Source organism: Sapajus apella, unplaced genomic scaffold (genome assembly GCF_009761245.1).
Source record: "Sapajus apella isolate SASKATOON/1434 unplaced genomic scaffold, GSC_monkey_1.0 scaffold44, whole genome shotgun sequence".
NCBI classification, from domain to species: domain Eukaryota; kingdom Metazoa; phylum Chordata; class Mammalia; order Primates; family Cebidae; genus Sapajus; species Sapajus apella.
The window spans coordinates 10,512,990-10,536,832 of NW_022436984.1; the positions used below are offsets into that span (position 1 = coordinate 10,512,990).

The window sequence follows — 23,843 nt, forward strand, 5'->3', positions numbered from 1 at the left end:
CATCACAACCTCTGCCTCCCAGGTTCAAGTCATTCTCCTGCCTTAGCCTCCTGAGTAGCTGGGATTACAGGCATACGCCACCACACCCAGCTAATTTTGTATTTTTAGTAGAGACGAGGTTTCTCCATGTTGGTCAGGCTGGTCTCGAACTCCCGACCTCAGGTGATCCACCCACCTCAGCCTCCCAAAGTGATGGATTACAGGCATGAGGCATGAGCTACTGCGCCAGCCTTTTCTTTTTTTTTTTTTTTTTTTTTTTTTGAGACTGAGTTTTGCTCTTGTTGCCTAGGCTGGAGAGCAATGGGGCGATCTCGGGTCCCTGTAACCTCCACCTCCTGGGTTCAAATGATTCTCCTGCCTCAGCCTACCTAGTAGCTGGGACTACATGTGTGCGCCATTACACCCAGGTTATTCTGTATTTTCAGTAAAGATGGGATTTCACCACGCTGGCCAGGCTGGTTTCGAACTCCTGACCTCAGGTGATCTCTTTGCCTTGGCCTCCCAAAATGCTGGGATTACAGGTGTGAGCCACCATGCCCAGCCCATTTTAGAAGATTTTGATAAAAAGAGAGAGAGAGGATTCTTCTAGAAAGAAATGATGTGAAACAAAGGAATTCAAGGAAGTTGGATTTAGTACTAAGACAATTATGACCTAAAGTTGGAAATTAAAATGTCCCTGATGCTGCTGTAAGGATTTAAGCTCAATTTATAATAATCCACAGGTCTCAGGTCAAAGCATTCTCCAAAACTCACATGAAGATATACAGATTCAGATGTCTATGTATATGTGCACATTTTGATGTACTTTAAAAAACTTTTAAAAGTAAGTACCTTTAGTGCACTAAGAACAGCAGTAAATGTATTAAGCTGTACAGCCTGCTGGTTAAAAACCAAAGAAGAATCACTTTTTGCTTTTTATTTTACCTTTTTAATTTAACATTGTATCATGAGCATCTTCTAATATCAAAACATTGTCTCTACAGATATGGACTTTCTATTATTTATTCACTTATCCCTCCACTGCTGGATATTTATGTTATTGATTATATGTTACATTTTTAACAGAATTTATTTATTTATACTTCATCTTATTCTATAAAACTGATCATATACAATTAAGATAATCCTAGATTTAAGTTATAGCTTTCATAGCTATTTGTATAAATTTGGGTAAACCAAAAACTCTTAGATACAGATTTCCTTATATTTAAAACCAAAATATTAAAATATTTGCTTTATAAGATTCTTCCACCTTTGATGTCATTTAACATTTATGTGGCAATCAAACATTCTTAAAGATATTTGGGTAAAGTTTCATATTTAAACTTTTTTTCTTCTCAAATTAAAAAACAATCAAGTAACCTACATAGTTAAAGATATCTTTTATACAAATACAGCATTTTTTGTTTTGAAATTTTTGTAGAGATGAGTGTCTCACTATGTTGCCCAGGCTGGTCTCAAACTCCTGGGCTCAAGCAATCCTCCTGCCTTAGCCTCCCAAAGTGCTGGGATTGTAGGTGTAAGCCACCACACCAGACTCAACAATACTTTTAAGGCATTTTAATTTTGTAAAGCTTTTAAGTTGTCAGTGATGGTCTTGTATTAATTTATTTCTGTTTTCCTTTTGGGAAAATCACAATATACAAACTGCCTACTAAAGCTAGGAATAGTGTCCCTGGATATAGAATACAGCAAACCAAAATGCTTCTATTACAAAAAGAACCAATTACGTTAGTTTCTAGACTTGAACATCTCACAAATGTTATTAGGAGTGGAATTTTCACCCATTTACTTCTTCAACAACAAAGTCAACAGGCTTAGCAAACTGATGTCCTTAACTAAGATATAGTCAAAACCTTCTATCAAACGAACTATTATAATGAATTTATTTTTTGCCAACAGTTGTCATTCTAGCATACATAATGAAAATCCTGTTATGCAATACACAGTCCACAATACAATGGACATCAGATGTTAGTACATAGGGTCAAATCTTACAATCTCAAATTATGTGGAATTTTCATGCATTTTTTTTATCATGTATGTGTCACTTCTGTTAGTAAATCTGTAAGAGTACTGTTTAAGTATTATAACTCACTTTACTGCAGAGTTAACTGGGATGAGAAAATCTACTGTTTAATATAATTAACAAAAATTACCGGATTGACTTAATACTAACCGGTGTTTATAGGAAACATGAGGAAACACTACACCAAAAAGAGCCACAGAAGCATCAATGACTGAGACTCCAAGAGGGAGGGGACCAGGTACTGCTTCTCCAGCAGGTATCCGTAAATAAATGGAGGAAGGATCATGCTCCAGAGCCCCACTTCCAGATGCACTATTTGGCTGGAGCTGAAAAGAGTGAAATAAAAATTATTCAAAATCTACTTTAGGAAATCTACTTATTAAACACTGAGAATGAGAAGTAGAGCAGAGGAAAAAGGAGAAAAGGCAATAAAAAAAGAATGATTAAATCTAAACATTTGAAAACAGACAACAATGTAATTTGGTCATTAAAAAACCATCAGTAGGGCCGGGCGTGGTGGCTCACGCCTGTAATCCCAGCACTTTGGGAGGCCGAGGTGGGTGGATCACGAGGTCAAGAGATCGAGACCATCCTGGCCAACATGGGAAACCCCATCTCTACTAAAAATACAAAAAATTAGCTGGGCATGGTGGCACATGCCTGTAATCCCAGCTACTTGGGTGGCTGAGGCAAGAGAATCGCTTGAACCCAGGACACGGAGGTTGCGGTGAGCCAAGATTGCGCCATTGCACTCCAGCCTGGGCAAAAAGAGCAAAACTCCGTCTCAAAAAAAAAAAATAAATAAAAATAAAAACCATCAGTAACACCTTATACAATTTTAAGAAAAGCATTATTCATTCAAAAACATCTATACACTACCCACCTTATTGTGTGAACAATATAAACGAGAACTTAAATCCACAAACAATTATTTTAAATGGGGCTTTAATCACTTTTTTTAAAAAAGTACACAAGAAATAATGCATTCAGTGGGCAAAAGATGGTTTTTTTTTTTTTTGAGATGGAGTCTTGCTCTGTCACTGAGGCTGGAGTGCAGTGGAACGATCTCGGTTCCCTGCAGCCTGCCTCCCGGGTTCCAGTGATTCCCCTGCCTCAGCCTCCCGAGTAGCTGGGATTACCAGTGCATGCCACCACACCTGGCTAATTTTTGTATTTTCAGTAGAGACAAGGTTTCACCATGTTGGCCAGGCTGGTCTCGGACTCCTGACCTCAGGCAATCCACTCACGTCAGCCTCCCAAAGTGATGGGATTACAGGCATGAGTCACTGTGCCCAGCTGAAGTTCTAAATCTTCAACCTACTAACTCATTCCTCTCCAACCTGTCACAAAACAAAACAAAAACGAAACAAAACAAAATACCAATAATTAAAAAGCAGTTAAAACTGATCTTTACCACAGCCACCACAGGGCATCTAAATACAAAGAATATTAAATAAAGACAATTTTCCAAATTCTAACTCTTCCTGTTTAACTTTTTTCGCTATCTACCACCAGGATGCCATCTTTAAGTGTCTAAGAACACTAAACGGAGATTAAACCTTTCTATATCCTGTTTTCTTTTTAAGTTGCAATGTGTAATAGGACCATTGTTTTAGACTCAGTGGATATTCCATTTCCCTGTATGGTTCATTACCTGGTCTTCAATTGATTTATGATCAGTTTCCTGAAGCCAAGAACCAAGAAGAACACTATCATCATAATGGCAGAGGGATCTGAGGAGGGAAGTAGTTGTGTTGGCTGAGTTGTCAGTCAAAGTGAATTCTGCTACCAGTTCTCTAAGAAGTGCATTAAAAGATCCTAAAAAACAGAACTTTGGGTCAGATTAAAAAGAATAATTTTTAGGAAAATTATAATTATTTCCCACAAAGAGCTGCAACATGTTCAACAGGAATAAAATAATTAAGTTCCTGTTCTCTTCTTGAAAAATCTATATTAACCATTTAAATGCTGGTTTTTAAATATATAATATGGTATATCCTTTCATATATTATAGTATGTCTTTTAGCCCAAATTATATAAAATAACCAAAAAACTCAAATAGAGGAAAGAGAGACCTATGCCATAGCATGCTTGTAGTCCCAGCTGCTCAGCAGGCTGAGGCAAGAAGACTGCTTGAGCTCAAGAGGTTTGAGACAGACCTCTGCAACACAGCAAGACCCTGTCTCAAACACATACACCATACACAAAGATACTTTATTTTAAATATGTTAAATGTGATATGATTATTATCTATTATTTACTGCCCAATAATGTGCAAATAATGAATCAGAGCACACCAAAATTCTTCAGCATGATTACACTGGAAAGAAATCAATGGTTTTACTATTAATATTTTATATAATATTTGATTTCTCCCTCCAGATCCTTGAATTATTGGCTATATTATATGAAGCATTTCAATGTATATTAAAAGTACACATTTTGAAGATAAACTAGCTAGATTTGAATCCAAGCTCTGCCGCTTAACTAGTTCTAAGTCTTGGGTAAGTTAAATTTCTTTACCTCGCTCAATCTGAGAGTCTTCATCTATAAAACTGGATTAATGGCCTCATAAATTACATTAGAGTCAAAGGAGCTACTACATACAAAGTGCTAAAAACAAGACTTAGAACACAGTAAATAGTCAACAAGTGTCAGCTACTCTACATGAAGAAAAATAAAATGGTGGCCTTCCTTTGCACAGTAAGTCAGTGGGAAAGCCTTGGTAAGACTCTACAATACTGTGAAGAACTGTAAAGAAGAATTTTTATCAGATACTACAAATTTTTTATTTACCTTCGTAAGTTTTTGGAGGTAACAAAGCCAAGATATCATAAAGTCTTAAACGGACCATTGCAGCACTAGCTTTCAGATGAGCTCCATGGGCTTTAATTACAGATGGAATGCTAAAATATCAAAAACATAGTTGGTATTGGCTCACCAGAATAAGTTTTACTTATTTACTTATAAATATTTTTTTTTAGCAATGTATCAATGTACTGCCAAAGTACATAGATAAGTACTACATTTTCATTTTAGCTTATTTTGTGATCTTTACTGTAACAAAAACACTTTAAGATATAACTGTATTTCAATCCACACCATTGCTGCAATTTTTAAAGTTACATTACAAAAATAAAGTTTTATATGTTTCCTAGATGATTCTAGAAGAAAGTACAAAATATGGCTAAGAAGTATATTATTAATATATAAAATAGGGTATGAACTTGTAATTGCTTACTTACTGTGACATCATAGTCATGGCACATTCAATAGGGGTCATCAATTTTCGAATCACATCTTCAGTTAGGAGCTCAGGACAATGTGCAACAAAGCTCCTCATGGCTAGACAAAATTTTTAAAAGGACAGATTTGGAGTAGCTTTTGTGAACATGATTTAATTTATAAAATTGTATAAATATAAAGGCACTTAACATAATTATTATATAAGGTTCTGAAACTATGTCGAATGAAAAGAAAAACTTGCAACAACTACAAAGAAAAATCATGGAAAATGCTAGAAAAAAGGTGGACAGAAAAAAGGAGGAAGAGATGATACTGGTTAGAGAAATTTCTGTGGAGGAAGAGAAGATACTGGTTAGAGAGATTTCTGTGGGTAAAAATTCAGAGGACTACAATCCCTCCCATAGGAATTCAGATGACTACAAAGAAAAAAATTTTAAGGCATTGTTTATAAACATACACATTTGTGTATGTAAACAATGCCTTAAAATTTACATGAATTTTTTACACATATTACATATATTTTTGCAATTTTTACATATATATATATTTTGTTGTTGTTGTTGTTGTTTGTTTGTTTTTTTTTTGAGAGACGGAGTCTCGCTCTCATCCAGGCTGGAGTGCAGTGGTGCGATCTCAGTTCACTGCAACCTCCACTTCTCAGGTTCAAGCAATTCTCCTCTCAGTCTCCCAAACAGTTGGGACTACAGGTGCACGCTACCACACCTGGCTAATTTTTGTATTTTTAGTAGAGACAGGGTTTTACCATACTGATTAGGCTGGTCTTGAGCTCCTGAGAGTGATCCACCCACCTCGGCCTCCCAAAGTGCTGGGATTACAGGAGTGAGCCACCACACCCAGCTACTACATATATTTTTGCATTTTGAATTTTCACATTTATGTAAATATATATGCATATAAACAAAAATGGTCTGGTGAGAAGAAATATTTTTATTGGTCCTTTAGCAATAAAGCCAATACTAAAACACCTCCTAGATGTAAGAGCAAAGTTGCCCCCTTGCCTGGCTGCCCTTGTGGTTAAATGTGTATCTCTCTCCCAGTTTGGTAAAAAGGAAGTTTTCACCCTGAAATAAACCAAAAAAGAACTGGGACATCCAATGTCATTCCAGTTCTCAAATGAAACAAAACCTGAGCATTTCCTGTAAGCTATTAACTCCCAGACAAAAACAACTGTATCCATAATTTTTGTAATGTTGATATCTGAAAAATATATTAAGGTTTGTAGATTTGATAAGGATGTGAAAAAACAGCTGTTTCTCCATTATAAGAAGACTAACTACAAAAGCAGAAACTTTGGTAATCCTGAGTTTCTTTTTCTTTAAATACCTGTTGAGTATTTTTCTTTTTTAATGTGATGACTCAGTGCTTCTTTGACAGGTAAGACAGCAACAAGTGGGAATAAGAGGCCTAGGTTCTAGCTCCTGTCTTACCACCAGGTCTAAACACCTTTTCAGAATCTCGGTTTCACTTTTATTACAAAATTAGCAAACTAAAGTGGATCATTTATAAAGTTTCTTACTAAATCTAAAAGCCTATGAATTTATCATTATCTAGTAAAATAAAAATCTAAAATAGTGATTTTTTACTTTACAAATATTTTAGTAAAATAAAAAACTAAAATAGTGATGGAGTGGTAAATTTAGTACTAAATTAACAGTAATAATTTAGTAATAAAATAAAAAACTAAAATAGTGATTTTTCTTTTACTTTTCAAATATTTTAGTAATATCATAATATTCTGAAAGCACAATCCTTTCAGTTCTTACCACACAGAGCTCCAGCACGACCTTCCAAAGTTACCTGCCAGGTAAAAGAATCGCCTCGGGCCTTCTCAGCTTCCAATTCCTTTAAGGAACGTGGGAAAACATTTCGCCACAGTAACAACATCTTGGGCAGATGGTAACGAACAACAGATGGTCCTAACCAAGAAAATGAGAATATGAATCCATATATATATAACATACCTTACAAATAAGTGTCAAGGAAAATTAGTCCAACACAAACTTTATGTAATTTTAGAGATTAAAAATAAAGTAAAATATTAATATTTAACAATATCTGCCATTTCACTCTATTTTTATCTCTAAAATTACATTTTTCAAACTTTATTCACTGATTAAAATATAGATCAAAGCATAATAAAATTAATCTTAAACTATCAATATTTTTAGAATTCAAGCATTAAAATACACAAAAAGCAATTTTTAAAGAATTTCCCAACTGTATTGAGAAAGGTAGGTTACATATTATCAATAAAATATATCCGGGACACATTCTGTGAGGTCTTCTTCATAAATATATGTGTACATAAAGAGACACACCCACTCCCACACACATACATATACATATTCCTCAGTTTTGGGGGCAACTTATATGGTTAATTTAGTATCACGGAGAATCAATATACTCAGACCTAGGAACTTATATTTACATTGCTAAATAATTCATTTAACATACCACTTAACATACTTAACATAAACTTCTGGAAGTGAGTTGACACTTGTTATTTTCTTAAGAAAAGTAGGTCAAAGTTTAATTTCCAATACACAGATACTTAGAACTGTATCATAACTTTGTAGTACACATATGCGTGTACTTTTTACAGCAGCAGCTAAATTTATGAACTAAAATGTGAACATACCTCATCACAATAATAGGTATTTTTGCCCTATGTACAATGTTAAATTTTGCCTGTATTGCAGATTTGTCATAGTACTTAAGAGTGAAACACATGGAGGGTTACCCCAGAAAAGCTTTTTCGCACTAAGAATTCTGATTAAATGTGGCTTTACCACTCTACTAAAATCACATTTCTGCTTTTCACTTTGGGGATGTAATTTCCCCTCACATTTTCTTTTCTTTTCATAAACACTAAACTTATCAGGTAGACAATGGTTATTCTGATGGTAAAGGTGAAACTTTGCTAACAACTTTCTCTTTAAATGTACGTAAGCAAGAATTACCAAAAAGAGAAATCTACTAGCAATTGGAGGAAACATCTTTATCATCTTACAACCTCAGTGAAAGTCTAGAATGTGAAGCTTAATACTTTTAAATTAAATTTGTTTTATAGGCTTACTGTTATAGTACAAGACAAAATCCTACTCAAATATAATTATACCTAAAGTCATAAGTGCTCCAAGTAAAAGCCAGCCAGCTTGGGTGCGCTGTAAAGATAGCCTGCTATTTTGGGCAGCAGTTCGTAAAAGATCTTCAGCAATACTAACTACCATCTGCAAGAAAAGTTTAGAATTGGATTTTAATTCAAACAAGTTAAATTTTAAAAGGCAACAGATAATTAGCATACTTTTACTATGGAAGAGAAGTTGTCTTTTTGCGTTACTAGCATGTTTTAAAAGAGGGAACATCAAAACCTTGTCAGTCTTGTCTGCACCAATGACTTTGAAGAGACTCAGAACAGTGTAGTAAAGGACAAGCTCTAGGGCCAAATGCCATCTCTGCTCATTTACTCACGATCTCATCTAGGACCGCTTACTTTCCTCGTTGGTAAAACAGAAGTAACAGGAATGCCTATCTCAGCCTTGCAAGGATAAAATCAGTTAACACAGCATCTGTGCACTACTACTTTGTCATTTGATCATGCGACAAGTCCACTTCTCATTTTCCTGTGTCTTCTCTAAGACTGTAAACTCCAAAAGATTAGCTTATTTATTTGTTTTTTAGAGATAAGGTCTCACTCTGTTACCCAGGCTGGAGTGCAGTGGCACAATCACAGCTCGCTGTAATCTGGAATTCCTGGGCTCAAAGGATCCTCCTAACTCAGCCTCTTGAGTAGCTAGGACTACAAGTACATGCCAACACACTTGGCTAATTAAAAAAATTTTGTTTTTTATTTTTTGTATGACAAGGTCTTGCTGTGTTTTCCAGGTTGGTCTGAAACTTCTGACCTAAAGTGATCCTCCAGCCTCAGTCTCCCTAAGCAATGGGATTACAGGTGTGAGCCACCACGCACAGGCAAGGTTAGCTCAATGGTAGATGCATAACAGTTCAACAAATCTTTGAATGTGGAATAATAGTGCCAATAATGATAGCATTTATTTAGTGGTTACACAGGCTTGCACTGTTCTGGGTACTTTGTTGTATTAACGTTTTGAAGAGATTTCATAAACAAGGTGGTACTTGAATTAGGCCTATAAATAAAGAGATACAAATTTGGTACAGCTGAATAAGAGGGGAGATGAAACTCTAAGAGGTTAGCAGAGCAAAGGCATAGAAGCTGAAAAAAGCCAGGGAAGGAAGCAAAATGACTAATATAATTAGAGCACCAGGAAATTAGAATGAATGGACAAAATGAAGTCAAATTATAAGGAACTAGTTTACCAAAGGAGATTATATTCTACTCTCTGAGTACTGGATAGTCCCGAAGGGTTTCTGGGCAAATGTAAAATATGAAAGTGGTGTGAGGAAGATGGGAGGTGAGAGGAAGATGGAAAGTGTGAGGAAGATGAGAAGAATGAGAAGGCAATTGTATGACAAAGTGAGAAGGAGGTGTGGATTTCATTGGTAGCTGTGCAATTCATATGAGAAAAAAAATCAAAATTTAAAACTCTAGCCCCAATCTGCCTATGTAAAGTTTCAAATGATATTTATATAAACACTTACTGAGAAGAAAACCATGATAGTAGAATTTAAAAAAAGAAAAGGGAAAAAAAGTTATTCATATTTTATTCTATTGTTTGAGATGGGGTATCACTCTGTAGTGCAGTGGTGCAATCTCGGCTCACTGCAACCTCTGCCTCCCAGGTTCAAGCGATTCTCCTGACTCAGCCTCCCAAGTAGCTGGGATTACAGGCGTGTGCCAAAATATCCAGCTAATTTTTCTGTATTTTTAACAGAGACAAGGTTTCACCGTATCAGCCAGACTGGTGTCAAACTCCTGACCTCAAATGATCCATCTGCCTTGGCTTCCCGAAGTGTTGGGATTACAGGTGTGAACCACCATGCCCCACTGTGATTTATTAAAGACACTCAATTTTTATTAAACATTATCAAAATGCTAAATATGGCAATAGCATATTCTCCTGGTATTTTTTTAATATACAGCAAGGTGAAATTTTATTTCTAAAAGATGAAAGAAAAGCTCTGCCTTGGAAATAATTTCTGTATTAGTGTAAGGTTGGGTTTTTTTTTTTTTTTTTAAGAGACAGGGCGGGTTTTGCTTTTTCACCCAAGGTGGAGGACAGTGGCATGTTCGTAGCTCACTGTAATCTCAGACTCCTGGCGCAAGTGATCCTCCCAATCCATCCTCCCCAGTAGCTAGGACCACAAAGCTTGGCTATTTTATTTTTTGTAATGATGGGGTCTCACTATACTGCCTAGGCTGGTTTTCTTTTTCTTTCCCTATAAAATAAATAACATGTTACTATACTTAGACAAAATCTATTATCTTTACATTAGAATTAAATATCTAATTATAACTAGGGTCTGTTAACCCCATATTAAGAATACCATGTTTTATATTAACATAGTAAAACTGTTATTTGATCACCCTGTTCAACATTAAACACAGCAGCATTCCTATAAAGACCAAAGCCCATGTGACAGCATTCACAAATCTAAGATCTCTGTCATACCTTTCCTTTGGCATGAGGAATGCCCAAAGGACACTGATGTACTCCACCTAACAAAGCCGCCATTGCAAAACTATATCCGCTAACAGCTTCTGGTGAGGTCTTCAAGTTGTTGAGCCGTTCTGCACATCTGTCTAGAAACGGTGTCAGCTGGAAAGGCAATGCCACAGCCACACAGCGCAAACACCACGCAGCAGCAAGTCGAGCAGCCATGCTTGGATGAAGAAGCACTGAAGTCACAATCTCCAAAAGTCCTAAAAAGAAAGACTCAAAATATTACTCTTTAATGAAGTTGAATGATTTCAGAATCTCAAAGACTATCTAAAAAACAATCATTGAAATCACAATCACCATGATTTCACACACATGGATCTACAATTTTGCCCAAAACTACGTATATTATTTCTAAGCAGTAGAGTACTTGAAAGAAACATTTTCTATGAAGAACATAATACAATTATATCCAATGCTGATGTAAAACTTAATAGAAGTCTTCAATAAATTTTTGTCAATTTTTATTTAAAAAAAGCAATCATAACTGCTTTTGATTTGTGTTCTAAAACTTTATTTAATCATTTTAATTCAATATTCTTTACAAGGAATCTTTCTTTTTTTTTTTTTTTGAGACTCATTCTATCCCCCAGGCTGAAGTGCAGTGGTGCAATCTTGTCTCAATGCCACCTATGCCTCCTGGGCTCAAGAGATTCTACCTTTGCCTCCCAAGCAGCTTACAGGCACGAATCACCACACCTGGCTAATTTTTGTATTTTTGGTAGAGATGGGGTTTCACCATGTTGGTCAGGATGGTCTCAAACTCCTGACCTCAAGTAATCTGCCCACCTAGGCCTCCCAAAGTGCTAGGATTACAGGCATGAGCCACCACGCCTGGCCTATCACAATGAATCTTAATTTAAATAAAATCTGATGATCTGAAGTGCTAATGATGATGATAAGCAACTAATCAGGAGTTAAATATCAATCCCACTTAGGACTTTGAAAAAGTGAAAGAACATGGTAGCAAGTAACTGAATGTCATACCTATAGACGCTTCTTGAATAAGAGGGGATGCGGTGGCATTCAAGCTCTGCACCAGGCTCCCAAGTTCCTGGAGGGCACAGACCATCACATGCTGGCTTGCTGCAATGTCTGCTGCGCCAGATTTGTTTTCTCCACTTGTGTCATTCACTACTGCTTCTGGAAATACAGAATCGTGTCTCTGACATAGGAGAACTGAAGTGTGATGTGATTTTTTTGGTCTATACAATTTATGATTTTAGCCATACCAATTGATGTCTGAATGTTAAAAACCCTTTGAAGTTATTTCTCAGTAGAAAACTTGTAGAACTAAACATTGAAATGACTTAACAACATTGTTTAATGACTTTATGATAAGGCTAAAATATATACTGAGATATATCTTTGACTGCTTCCAGAAATATAACCTAATTTGAGCAAGCAGTAGCAATCCAGTGTACAAAAGCATAGCTACTGCAGAAAGAAGACTCAGGTTCAAATCCCAATTCTACCAGTCATATGAGTTATGTGACATTGGGAAAGATATTCAAATTTTCTGTCACAACTCCCTTATCTGTTAATGGGCTTACATAACTATTTCAAATTGCAGTGATTAAAAACTCAGTGCATATAAAGAATTTAACACAATGCTGCCCACAATACACATTCAATAAATGTTAGCAGCTATTATTACTTTATTACCATTGCGACTTTTAGTGTTCCAGTATATTAGAGATATCTGTCAAATTTCTGACCAGAAAATGGATCTATAAGGAAAATGCCTTAAGAACTTCTTACTGGAATGTTTCTAAAAGTTCCCATTAATTAGTCTTGCTGCCTACTACCCCAGCCTTTTAACTTCCACTAGAATTAAAATTGTTTGACAAGAGACAACTAAAGATCCCTTGCCAAATTACTAATTGAGAATGCATTCTGGTCCACGAATCCCCAATACGTATCACTATATTTAATTCTGCTTTTGGGATTAAAAAAAATCAAATAATGAATTTATGACCTTAACATTAAGAATCTTTAAATGATAGTAAAACTTTCTTATTTTTTGCATTCATTATGAATTAATAGAGTATAAAATACATAATACAGAATAATAGGATATAACAGATTAATAAATTGGGGATTGTAATTAAATTTTTTTTTCAGACAGTCCTGCTCTGTTGCCCAGGCTGGAATGCACTGGTACCATCTCAGCTGACTACAACTCTGTCTCCTGGGCTCAAGCAATCCTCCCATCTCAGCCTCCTGAGTAGATGGGACTACAGGTGTACGCCACCATTCCTGGCTAATTTTTGTATTTTTTAGTAGAGACAAGGTTTTCCTACGTTGGCCAGGCTGGTCTTGAAGAACTCTGGCCTCAGGTGATCCACCATCTTGGCCTCCCAAAGTGCTGGGATTACAGGCATGAGCTACCATGCCTGGCCAAATATCTCTTTTGTTTTTAGGTATTTCTGGACTTGGAAATGCATAAACTCATTTGATTGCTAAACTTTAAGCTCCTTGAGGACAGGTGCTATCTGCATGTGGCTTGCTATTTTACCCTCACCATTTGGCACAGTGTTTCTGGCACTAAACATTTCCTCAATGAATCAATGTACAAATACTCTTCAAGTTGTGCATCTAAGACAGATGACTATTTTAGCATATCTAAGGAACAATATCTCATTAATTTGAACACTTTTTAATTCACAATTCATAATTTTCACTTAGCTCTATACATTTAAAACTAGTTTACTGGCTGGATGTGGTGGTTCATAACTGTAATTCCAGCACTCTGGAAGGCCAAAACACGTGGATCACTTGAGGTCAGGAGTTCGAGACCAGCCTGGCCAATGTGGTGAAACCCTGTCTCTATTATAAATAAAAAAATTAGCAGGGTGTGTGGTGACACAGGCCTGTAATTACAGCTACTCAGGATGGTGAGGCAGGAGAATCACTTGAACCCGGGAGGCAGAGGCTGTAGTGAGCCAAGATTGCACCACTGCACTCCAGCCTGGACAGCAAAGCTAAACTCTGTCTCAAATAAAATACAAAATAAAAAATAATAAGCCATTATAAACAAAAAACACTATATGTTTATTTTTACTAATTTTATAAAACATTTAATATATATGTCTAAAAAATAAATTACTGATAATATTTATTCATTAAACCCTTATTTCAAAAGACCTCTATTAGTCAATATAATTTGTCTTACTAAAGTTAGTACACACTTCTAATAGTGAAAAAACTAAACTGTCTTTTAGAATTTATATTTTGCCTTGCTTTTATATTTAATTTATAACTAGATTAAAAGCTCCATGAAGGCAGAAACTTCATCTCATTCATTATTTGAACCCTGAATTACTGTATTGCAAATATCAGATACTCAATAACTATTTGTTAAATTGAAAAATTTTAAATTGATACTTTTTAGAAAAGAATTTCTTGTAATTACACATAACTGAGGTTTCACAGTACACCTAATAGGGGGCTAATAACCACCTGTAATTGTTCCTCTCTAATTTTTTTTTTTTTCTGAGACGGAGTTTCGCTCGTTACCCAGGCTGGAGTGCAATGGCGCGATCTCGGCTCACCGCAACCTCCACCTCCTGGGTTCAGGCAATTCTCCTGCCTCAGCCTCCTGAGTAGCTGGGATTACAGGCATGCACCACCATGCCCAGCTGATTTTTTGTATTTTTAGTAGAGACGGGGTTTCACCATGTTGACCAGGATGGTCTCGATCTCTTGACCTTGTGATCCACCCGCCTCGGCCTCCCAAAGTGCTGGGATTACAGGCGTGAGCCACCGCACCCGGCCCCTCTCTAAGTTTTCCTATTAAGTCTACGAGGGGAGGAAAAAAAAACAATAAAAATATGTTTATAAAACAACAGGCTCTAAAAACAGAAAGATCACAGTAGATTATTCCTTGAAGACAGAACCAATGTGCTGCTGCATGCCAGCAGTTATAAAATCAGTATGGATACTAGAAATAAAACAGAAAATGCAGTCTTACCAACATGCCACCCAAATCCTTAAAAACTCGATTTCACTATAATTATGTTATTTTAATATCAAATGAGTGCTCAATAAAAATGACTATAAAAACACAGTCCAGAAAGATAAACTAATCAGTCCTATAAGAATAATAATAAAGAATGAAATGGCTAAGGTAATCAACACACATTATGATATCAATTCTTACCTACGGCTTTCATTTGTTTTCCAATAGCTTGGCAGATTTCTTTGGCAGCTGCAATCTGAGCTTTTTCACCTAGCAAACTGCCCACAGTAGCTCTTAGGATGAAGGAAACACATCGTCTTGAGTACACAGCCTCCACATGTGTTTGTGTTGCCCGAGGATGGGAAACCAGATCAAGAACGTGGGACAGGAACGTGGCAAAGCTGCGCTCCAACCACTGACCACCCAATGTTGTCACAAAAACAACATATGCCTGTAAATAGAGGAAGGTATGACATCAGATACACTTACATAAAACTAAACAGAAATCAAAGATAAAGCAACTGCAAGAATAACTGATAACAGCATGCAGAATAAATTGTATTTGAGACTAAAACAGAGAAAATTTAAACGAGATCATTTTACTACTTCTGGAATAGGAATTATTGGTAAAGTATCTTTGACTAAAAAACAGTTCTTAAGATAGTAACTTCATGGGCTGGGTGCAGTGAGCACTTTGGGAGGCCTAGGTGGGCGGATCACGAGGTCAAAAGATCAAGACCATCCTGGTTAACATGCTGAAACCCCACCTCTACTAAAAATACAAAAATTAGCTGGGTGTGGTGGCACGAAACTGTAGTCCCAGCTACCTGGAAGGCTGAGGCAGGAGAACTGCTTGAACTTGGGAGGCGGAGGTTGCGGTGAGCCGAGATCACGCCATTGCACTCCAGCCTAGGTGACAGAGTAAAACTCAGTCTCAAATAATAATAATAAAAAAAAAAAGATAATTCATGAAGAACATAAAGGGACATTAGTGAGAGGGATGGGAAGCTGAATTTAGCCTAGTAATCAGGAAGGTAACAGGTTACAGAAATAAGAAAACCTTAACATCCTAAGTAAACACTGACTTCGAGCTTTGTACAAAACACTTACTTAGGACTTTCTCTGTAAGTTAAAAACTTGTTTACTTATATTTTATACTTGTTTCAGGATTAAGGTACAGTTGTGACTTTGAAATTGTGATTTTGACTATGATCACTACTGCGTCTTATTAGGTGTTAATTATCATTGCATCATTAACCATAACCTCTTATTTGGTGTTGTTATTTTGAAATTATAATTCCAAGTCAGATATAATCTTATAATTATACTGGTGATTAAACACTGATAGAAAATCCAATCAAAGCATTAATCATTATTTTTAGCTACAGGGTTGTTGGAGAATATTAAAATCTAAATGCTCAAGCTACCTAAATACGGTTTCAATGAAAACTGAGTTATTTTTATCTAATTTTCTGTTAAGCAAAATGTGAGAACTTTATTTAAAGATATTTACACAAATATAGTAGACATAGGCTTATTTATATTTTATTAAACACCTACTGAATTTCCATAGAAGCATGTATTTTGAATGTAATTCATTTATTTGGTAAAAGAAATATTTTGAAAGAAACCAGACAATATTAAAAATCTCTCTGTGAGCTCTTACTTGGTAATGGTATTCTATGAATTTTCACAAGTGATATGAACAAAACTCTTTTTTTTTTTTTTTTAGACAGAATCTCCCCCTGTGGCCCAGGCTGGAGTGCAGTGGCACAATCCTGGCTTACTGCAACCTCCGCCTCCCAGGCTGAAGTGATTCTCCTGCCTTAGCCTTCCGAGTAGCTGGGACTACAGGGGTGCACCACCACTGCTGGCTAAGCTTTTTGGATTTTTAGTAGAGATGGGGTTTCCCCATGTTAGACAGGCTGGTCTCGAACTCCTGATCTCAGGCAATCCACCTGCCTTGGCCTCCCAAAGTGGTGGGATTACAGGTGTGAGCCACCATACCAGCCAAAATTCTTTTACACATATATGTTACAAACCTGTGTAACTCCAACTCTCACTTCACGATTAACGGACCCTCCAACTTTTAACATTTCTCCACCGCTCTTTAAGAAACCTGACCCTCCACGTAGAAATCCTGTGGCCATGAGTTCTAAGACTTCATCAAATGTTGCTCGCTTCACATTTTGACGCATTACTTTCAGGAGGAAAAATAAAAGTATAAGTAAATATATTTCTGAGACACTCCAGCTTAATAATCCAAGTAACCATTTGTAAGGATACATTACTACAATGGGGAAATGGTTTAGTTTTCCTACAATTTTTTTCTTAAAATTTTCAATGTACTTGTAAACCTGAATTCAATTCTGAAGAAAAAATGCTCAGAAAAATGGAAAGAGCTAGAAATAAAAGAAATTCAATAAATCTATGCCAAATAGTCTAATAATAGTGGTAATACTATGTGTAACATTAGGACTAAGCATACCCACAGCAGATAATACTAACTGATCACAGTTCTCATTCCCTCCTGAGGTAGACACAAAAAACTTTTCTCAGCACAGTGCTTTCTATATAGTATTTACCAATAAATTAAAATGTTACTGGGAATGCAGCCAGTTGCAATGGCTCACACCTGTAATCCCTGCACTTTTGGAGGCCAAGGTGGGTGGATCACATGGTCAGGAGTTTGAGACCAGCCTGGCCAATATGATGAAACCCTGTCTCTACTAAAAATACAAAAATTAGCTGGGCATGGTGGTACACACTTGTAGTCCCAGCTGCTTGGGAGGCTGAGGCAGAAGAATCGCTTGAAACCTGGAGGTGGAGATTGCAGTGAGCTGATATTGTGCCACTGCAGCCTGGGTGAGAAAGCAAGACTCTGTCTCAAAAAAAAAAATAAATAAAAAGTTATTGGGAATGCAACTGAATCGCCATCCTTGGTATAGAGCTTCATATTTTATGAAGTCCTTTCACATACAGTAGCAAATGCAATCCTAACAAAAATTCTGTAGAGGAGGTACAAAGCACATGGCTAAGAATGGAAGCTTTGGTATTTCACTGCCCAGGATTTGAATTTCATTTCTGACACAGAACAGTTTTTAGAAAGTGAGTTACAGAATCTCTCTAAGCCTCAATTTCCTCATTTATAAAACGGTAATAACAACAGTACATATAATTCATGGGGCTTTGAGGATTAAATTTTGTAATATGCTTAATTCAGTGCCTGGCACATAGTACTTTAAAATATTACATCATCATCATCATCTGCTGAAATAATCATCATTAAAGATGAAGAAATCAAAGCTCAAAGAAGTGAAATAGGGTTTCACAGCTAATGAGTACAAGAGACAGGACTTGAACCTAAAACATCTGGTTCTGTTTCTACGATAGAGAGGTGGAATAGAGGTGGGGACAAGACCAGGCATCTGCTCACAGGCACCCAAGATGTCTCTATGGAACTGTGAAGCAAAGCAAGAGTAATTTAAAAACTCAATGCTGCCTCTGATTCTGTTTATAATGATAATCAAGAAAAATTAAAAATTAATACTGTGGTATAAATGGAGATCTACTCATCAGAGATTGAAACTAAGTAGCAAATAAAGTGCCAGATTCCAGTGCCTTAGACATTATCCAAAATCATTTTATAAATCTTAAGTGCTTATATATCCAGCATATATAAGCTGGATATCCTATACATTATCATCACGAAAATGTGACTATATCAAGAAAAATGCCATTTGGGTTATTTCATTTTATAAAAAAGTAGACAACAATACCTAAAAATTTAAATCCATTACAGTGACCTGTCAACATGTTAACAAGTAATTAGGTCTGTTATGGTCTAAATCAAGGGCAAACAACAATACCTGTTGCCTGTTTTGGCATTAATGCTGTGGCCATGACTGTTCCTAAGAGTTTGGACACTGCCACTCGTACCCCATAATTTGAGTTTTCCAAAGCCTTAAAGCAGAGAGTGGCTATATTTTCCAGTTCAGCAGTCCACATAAATACAGCTTCATTCTGTAGTTCTAGCAGACACTGGAATTAAAAACAAAAAAGTAAATAACATCCTAGAACATCTGCTTCCAAAGATGGAATAGCAAGAACCAGACTCACCGCCTCTTCTGAGATAACCAAAAAACTCAACAAAATAAATGAAACAACAGTTTTCAAGACACTGGACATCAGACAACGAAGCATCTTAAGGTATCCTTAAGAGATGAAAAAACAAGATGAACCCTACAATTGTCCCAGCCTACTGCCTTGAGAGAGTTTCTAGGTATGGAGAAACATGTAACACTAAACCACCACATCAGGAGAGAAGAAGGGTCTCAAATCAATAACCTCAGCTTCAGCCTTAAGAAACTCGATGAAGGAGAGCAAATTCAACACAAAGCAAGCAGAAAAAGGAAATAATAAAGGAAATTAATGACTAGAAAACTAAAAAATAATAGAAATGAAACCAAAGCTGCTTCTTTGAGAAGACTAATAAATTTGATAAATCTCTAGTCAGACTGATTAGGAAAAAAAAACAACAGTAAAAATACAAATTTCCAAAATTTGAGAGAGGTCAAATTACTACATAGTCAACATATTTTAAAAAGTTAAAGAGAATATGTGAACAGCTTTATGCCAATAAAGTTGACAACTTAGAGGAAATCGACAATTCACTCAAGAAGAAACAGATAACCTGAATAGCCCAATATTTATGTTAAAATTTGATTCTGTAGTTCAAAATCTTTCTCTAAAAAAAACTCTTAAGAGATGGCTATACCAGTGAATTCAACTAAATGTTTGGGTAAGAAATAATGCCAAATCTATACAAACTCTTCCAGAAAGTTGAAGGGAACTTTTCAACTAATCCTATAATGCCAGTATCACCCTGATGCTGAAAACTGACAAAGACACTACAAGAAAAAGAAACCACATACCCATATCACTCATGAACACAGATACACATTTCTAAACAAACTTCTAGCAACTCTAATACAATAATATATAATAAGGATATTTCATGACCAAGTGAGGTTTATTCTAGGAATGCAATATTGACTAAAATTCTAAAACTAATCAATGTAATTCACCTCATTAGGAAACGAAAAAAGAAAAATCAAATCATCATCTCAATAGATACTAAAAATTTGACAGAATACAAATAAAACTGAGGAAACATGAATAAGATCATAAATTATATCAATGTCAACATCCAGGCTGGGCATGGTGGCTCATGCCTATAATACTAGCACTTTGGGAGGCCGAGGCAGGCGGATCACATGAGGTCAGGAGTTCGAGACCAGCCTGACCAACATGACGAAACCCTGTCTCTACTAAAAATACAAAAATTAGCTGGGTGTGGTGGCATGTGCCTGTAGTCCCAGCTACTCAGGAAGTTGAGGCAGGGAAATTATTTAAACCTGGGAGGCAAGCTTGCAGTGAGGCAAGACTGCACTCCAGCCTGGGCAACAGAGCAAGACTCCGTTTCAAAAAAAAAAAAAAAAAAAAAATCCTGGCTATTACATTGTACTATACTTCTGGAAGATACTGCCATTAGGGGAAACTGAGTAAAAGTTTAGCAACATCTCCCCACATTATTCCTTACAATTGCAACTACTTTAAAGTAAAAAGTTAACTAGAAAACAGTAATAACAAAAACAATGTAAGAAAACAAATTTAAAATAAAAGACATTTGACAAAATCCAGTATCTATTCCTGATAAAACCTCTTAAAAAACAAGAAATTGGCCGGGGGGTGGGGGAATAGAAGGGTATCTCCTCAACCTGATAAAAGACATCTACAAAAAAAAAAAAAAAAGAAAAAGAAAAAAAGAAAAAAAAAAACAATAAACCAAAAGCCTACAGCTACTATCACACTTAGTGGCAAAAGACTGAATGTTTCCCCTAGCCAGTAGAGTAAGGCAAGAAAAAGAAATAAAAGCCATACAGATTTGAAAAGAAGTGAAATTATCATTATTCAGAGATAACATGACTATTTATATAAAATATATAATAGAATCTGTCAAAAGAAATTGATAGAGCTAATAAGTCAGTTTAGCAAGGTTGGGGGATACAAAAATCAACTATTTTTATATGTCAGTAATGAATAATTAGAAATTATAAATATTAAAAAAAAGGAATTATAAATATTTTAAAAATCAATACCATTTAAAATAGCATTCAAAATATGAAATACTTAAAAATAAATCTGACAAAGAATATGAAAATCTGTACATTGAACACTACACGATGGTGCTAAGATAAATCAAAGCCCTAAAGAAATGGAGAGATATATCATGTTCATAGGGTGGAAGACTTAATATTGTTAGGATGGCAATTCTCTCCAAATTCAATGCAACCTGAATCAAAATCCCAGCATGGTATTTCTGTAGACATTGCTAAACATAGACTAGGCAAAACAATTTTGAAAAAGAACAAAGTTGAAGGGCTAACACCACCTGATTTCATGACTTACTATAAAGGTACTACAATGAAGAAAAGTGTTGTTGGCATCGAAATAGACAAATGGATCAATGAAACAGAATAGATAATCCAACTTATACCTACACATATACACACAACTGATTTTCAACAAAGGATGCAAAGACAGTTTAGTGAAGAAAAGATAAACTTTTCGATGTGGCACTGGAAGAAGTGGATATCCATAATTAAAAAATTTTTTTTGATTCAAACTTTATACCATATATAAAAACTAACTCAAAATGGATCATACGTCTAAGTATGAAACTATAAAACTTCTAGAAGGAAGCAGGACAAATCCTGGGTTAGGAAATGTTACCTTAGATACAACACCAAAAGCAAAAAATCCATATAAGAAAAATTGATACACTGAACGAAATTCAAGATTTCTTTTCCTTACAAGGCACTATTTAGGGAATGAAGAGACAGGCCACCAATTGGGAGAAAATATTTGTGAATCACATATCTGATAAAGGAATATATAAAGAGTCTATAAAACTCTCTCAAAAGTCAATAATTATAAAACAATCCAATAAAACAATGGACAAAAGATTGGGCACATTCTTCTTCAAAGAAGATATGGATGGCAAATTGGCACCTGAAAATATGCTTATCATTAGTCATCAGGTCAATGCGAATTAAAGCCACAACGAGATACCTATATGTTTCCATTAGAATGGCTTAAATTAAAAAGACCTTCGATAACAAACAATGGTGATGACGTGGAGGAAGTGAAATTCTCATACACTGCCAGTAGAAATGTAAAATAGCACAAGTACTTTGGAAAACAGTTTGGTAGTTTTCTGAACGTTAAACAAAATCTGTCCTATGAACCTGCTATTCCATCCCTAGGTATTTGCCGAAGTGAAATGAAAGCTTATGTTCATGTAAAAACTTATACACAGATGTTCACAGATTTTTTTGTAATAATCAAAACTGGAAACAACTCAAATGTTTGTAACAGGTGAGTATACAAATCAATGCAATATATCCATACAATGAAATACTACTCAGCAATAAAAAGGAATGCACTATGGATACATATAACAACATAAATGAATTTCAAAATAATTATGCAAAGTGAAAGAAGCCAGAATACACATATACACAAATGTACATGTCATGATGTGACACACACACACACACACACACACAATTCTAGAAAATGAAGCTAATCTATTGGAACACAAAACACAATTTAAAATTTTAAAAGAAAAAATCATTGACTGTTTAAGAACAAGAAGGATAGGAGCAACATTCTAAATTGGTCAAGTACTAACCTTGGCCACTGCACATCGAACAGCCATTGACCTATCAGTCAGGAGAGACCTGGCATTCTTATAAATATCACGATGAGAGGAAGCTGCTGCACCACCCAGTCCACTTAGAACTTTCTGTAGACTCATTAAGATTTCACTTCGCCCTTGGGACTAGACATGTATATAAAACAAAACTGCTTTGTAAAATAAATTCCATATTTAAACAAGAACATACCAAGACAAAAGTTCTTTGGATCTAATGGTCTTACCTCCAAATTATAAACAGTAAATAATGAAAATTACAATAAAATTAAATACTCTAGAAAGTACCTGGAAAGTAAGAATATTCAATTAAATAATATCTTTCTAAAAAATCAGGTGATAAGTAAATATAATCCAATGTTTCTATGACTTACTGAAGTACATACAATATAATGAGAACACGAAGACAGATTCAGAAGCTTCAATATCTCATCTCAAGGATCCAAACTTTTAGAATATAAAATATTAAGTAAAAAAAAAGTTAAGAAATAATATATAAACCATCCAAAAGAGGAAGCAGAAAACATCCAACATATTTTTTAAAAAGTGTCAGAAACAGAGCAAACCTTCATCTTCTTGTGACTAACTCAAACTCTTATTTCCATATTCTCATAGTGCTCACTCTTATTTCTAGTAGTATACGCATCGCAGTGTATCACAATGCTTAGTCACACTTAGATCTGTTCCATTAGATTGTAAGTTCTCTGAGGTCGGGACCATCTTTGTATGCTTAATGCTTAACAAATAATATATCCCCAATTCTTATTTAATGAATGAACAGACAAAAAGTTCCCAGAAGAGGTATCCAATTCTAATCCAATGACTGGTATCACTGAACAGGAAAATAATTTAGATACAAAACACATAGGCACAGGGAAAAGGCCACGTGACAAAGGAGGCAGAGATGGGAGAGATGTATCTATAAGCCAAGGAAGATCAAAGATTTCCAGCAACCACTAGAAATAAGAAGGAAAGGAAGCATTCTTCCTTAGGTCCTTCAGTGGAAACATGGCCTTGCTGACACTCGATCACAGACTTCCAGCTTCCAGAACTGGGACAATAAATTGTTGTTGTTTTAAGCCACCCAGTCTGAGGTAATTTATTACAACAACCAGAAAATTAACATATTAGCTATGGAACCGAAAAAAAAAAAAAGAAAAAAAAAAAAAA

General features: G+C 35.5%; 1 protein-coding gene across 7 annotated transcripts in view; it reads right to left on the reverse strand.

Moving 5' to 3' along the window:
• Positions 1 to 23,843, reverse strand: part of HEATR5B (HEAT repeat containing 5B) — a 100,698-nt gene that overhangs the window by 69,049 nt on the left and 7,806 nt on the right. For all 7 annotated transcript variants that reach the window (XR_004257206.1, XM_032239314.1, XM_032239313.1 and 4 more), the window contains exons 5-16: positions 22,653 to 22,802; positions 18,766 to 18,937; positions 16,939 to 17,096; positions 15,098 to 15,347; positions 11,923 to 12,078; positions 10,888 to 11,138; positions 8,415 to 8,526; positions 7,060 to 7,212; positions 5,275 to 5,374; positions 4,826 to 4,935; positions 3,684 to 3,847; positions 2,180 to 2,355 (exon numbers count right to left, since the gene is read on the reverse strand). Coding sequence is in view for 6 of the 7 variants with exons in the window: in XM_032239314.1 (XP_032095205.1) it covers positions 2,180 to 2,355; positions 3,684 to 3,847; positions 4,826 to 4,935; positions 5,275 to 5,374; positions 7,060 to 7,212; positions 8,415 to 8,526; positions 10,888 to 11,138; positions 11,923 to 12,078; positions 15,098 to 15,347; positions 16,939 to 17,096; positions 18,766 to 18,937; positions 22,653 to 22,802 (1,952 nt within the window). In the remaining variant the exon portion in view is untranslated. The remainder of the gene's footprint in view (positions 1 to 2,179; positions 2,356 to 3,683; positions 3,848 to 4,825; positions 4,936 to 5,274; positions 5,375 to 7,059; positions 7,213 to 8,414; positions 8,527 to 10,887; positions 11,139 to 11,922; positions 12,079 to 15,097; positions 15,348 to 16,938; positions 17,097 to 18,765; positions 18,938 to 22,652; positions 22,803 to 23,843) is intronic.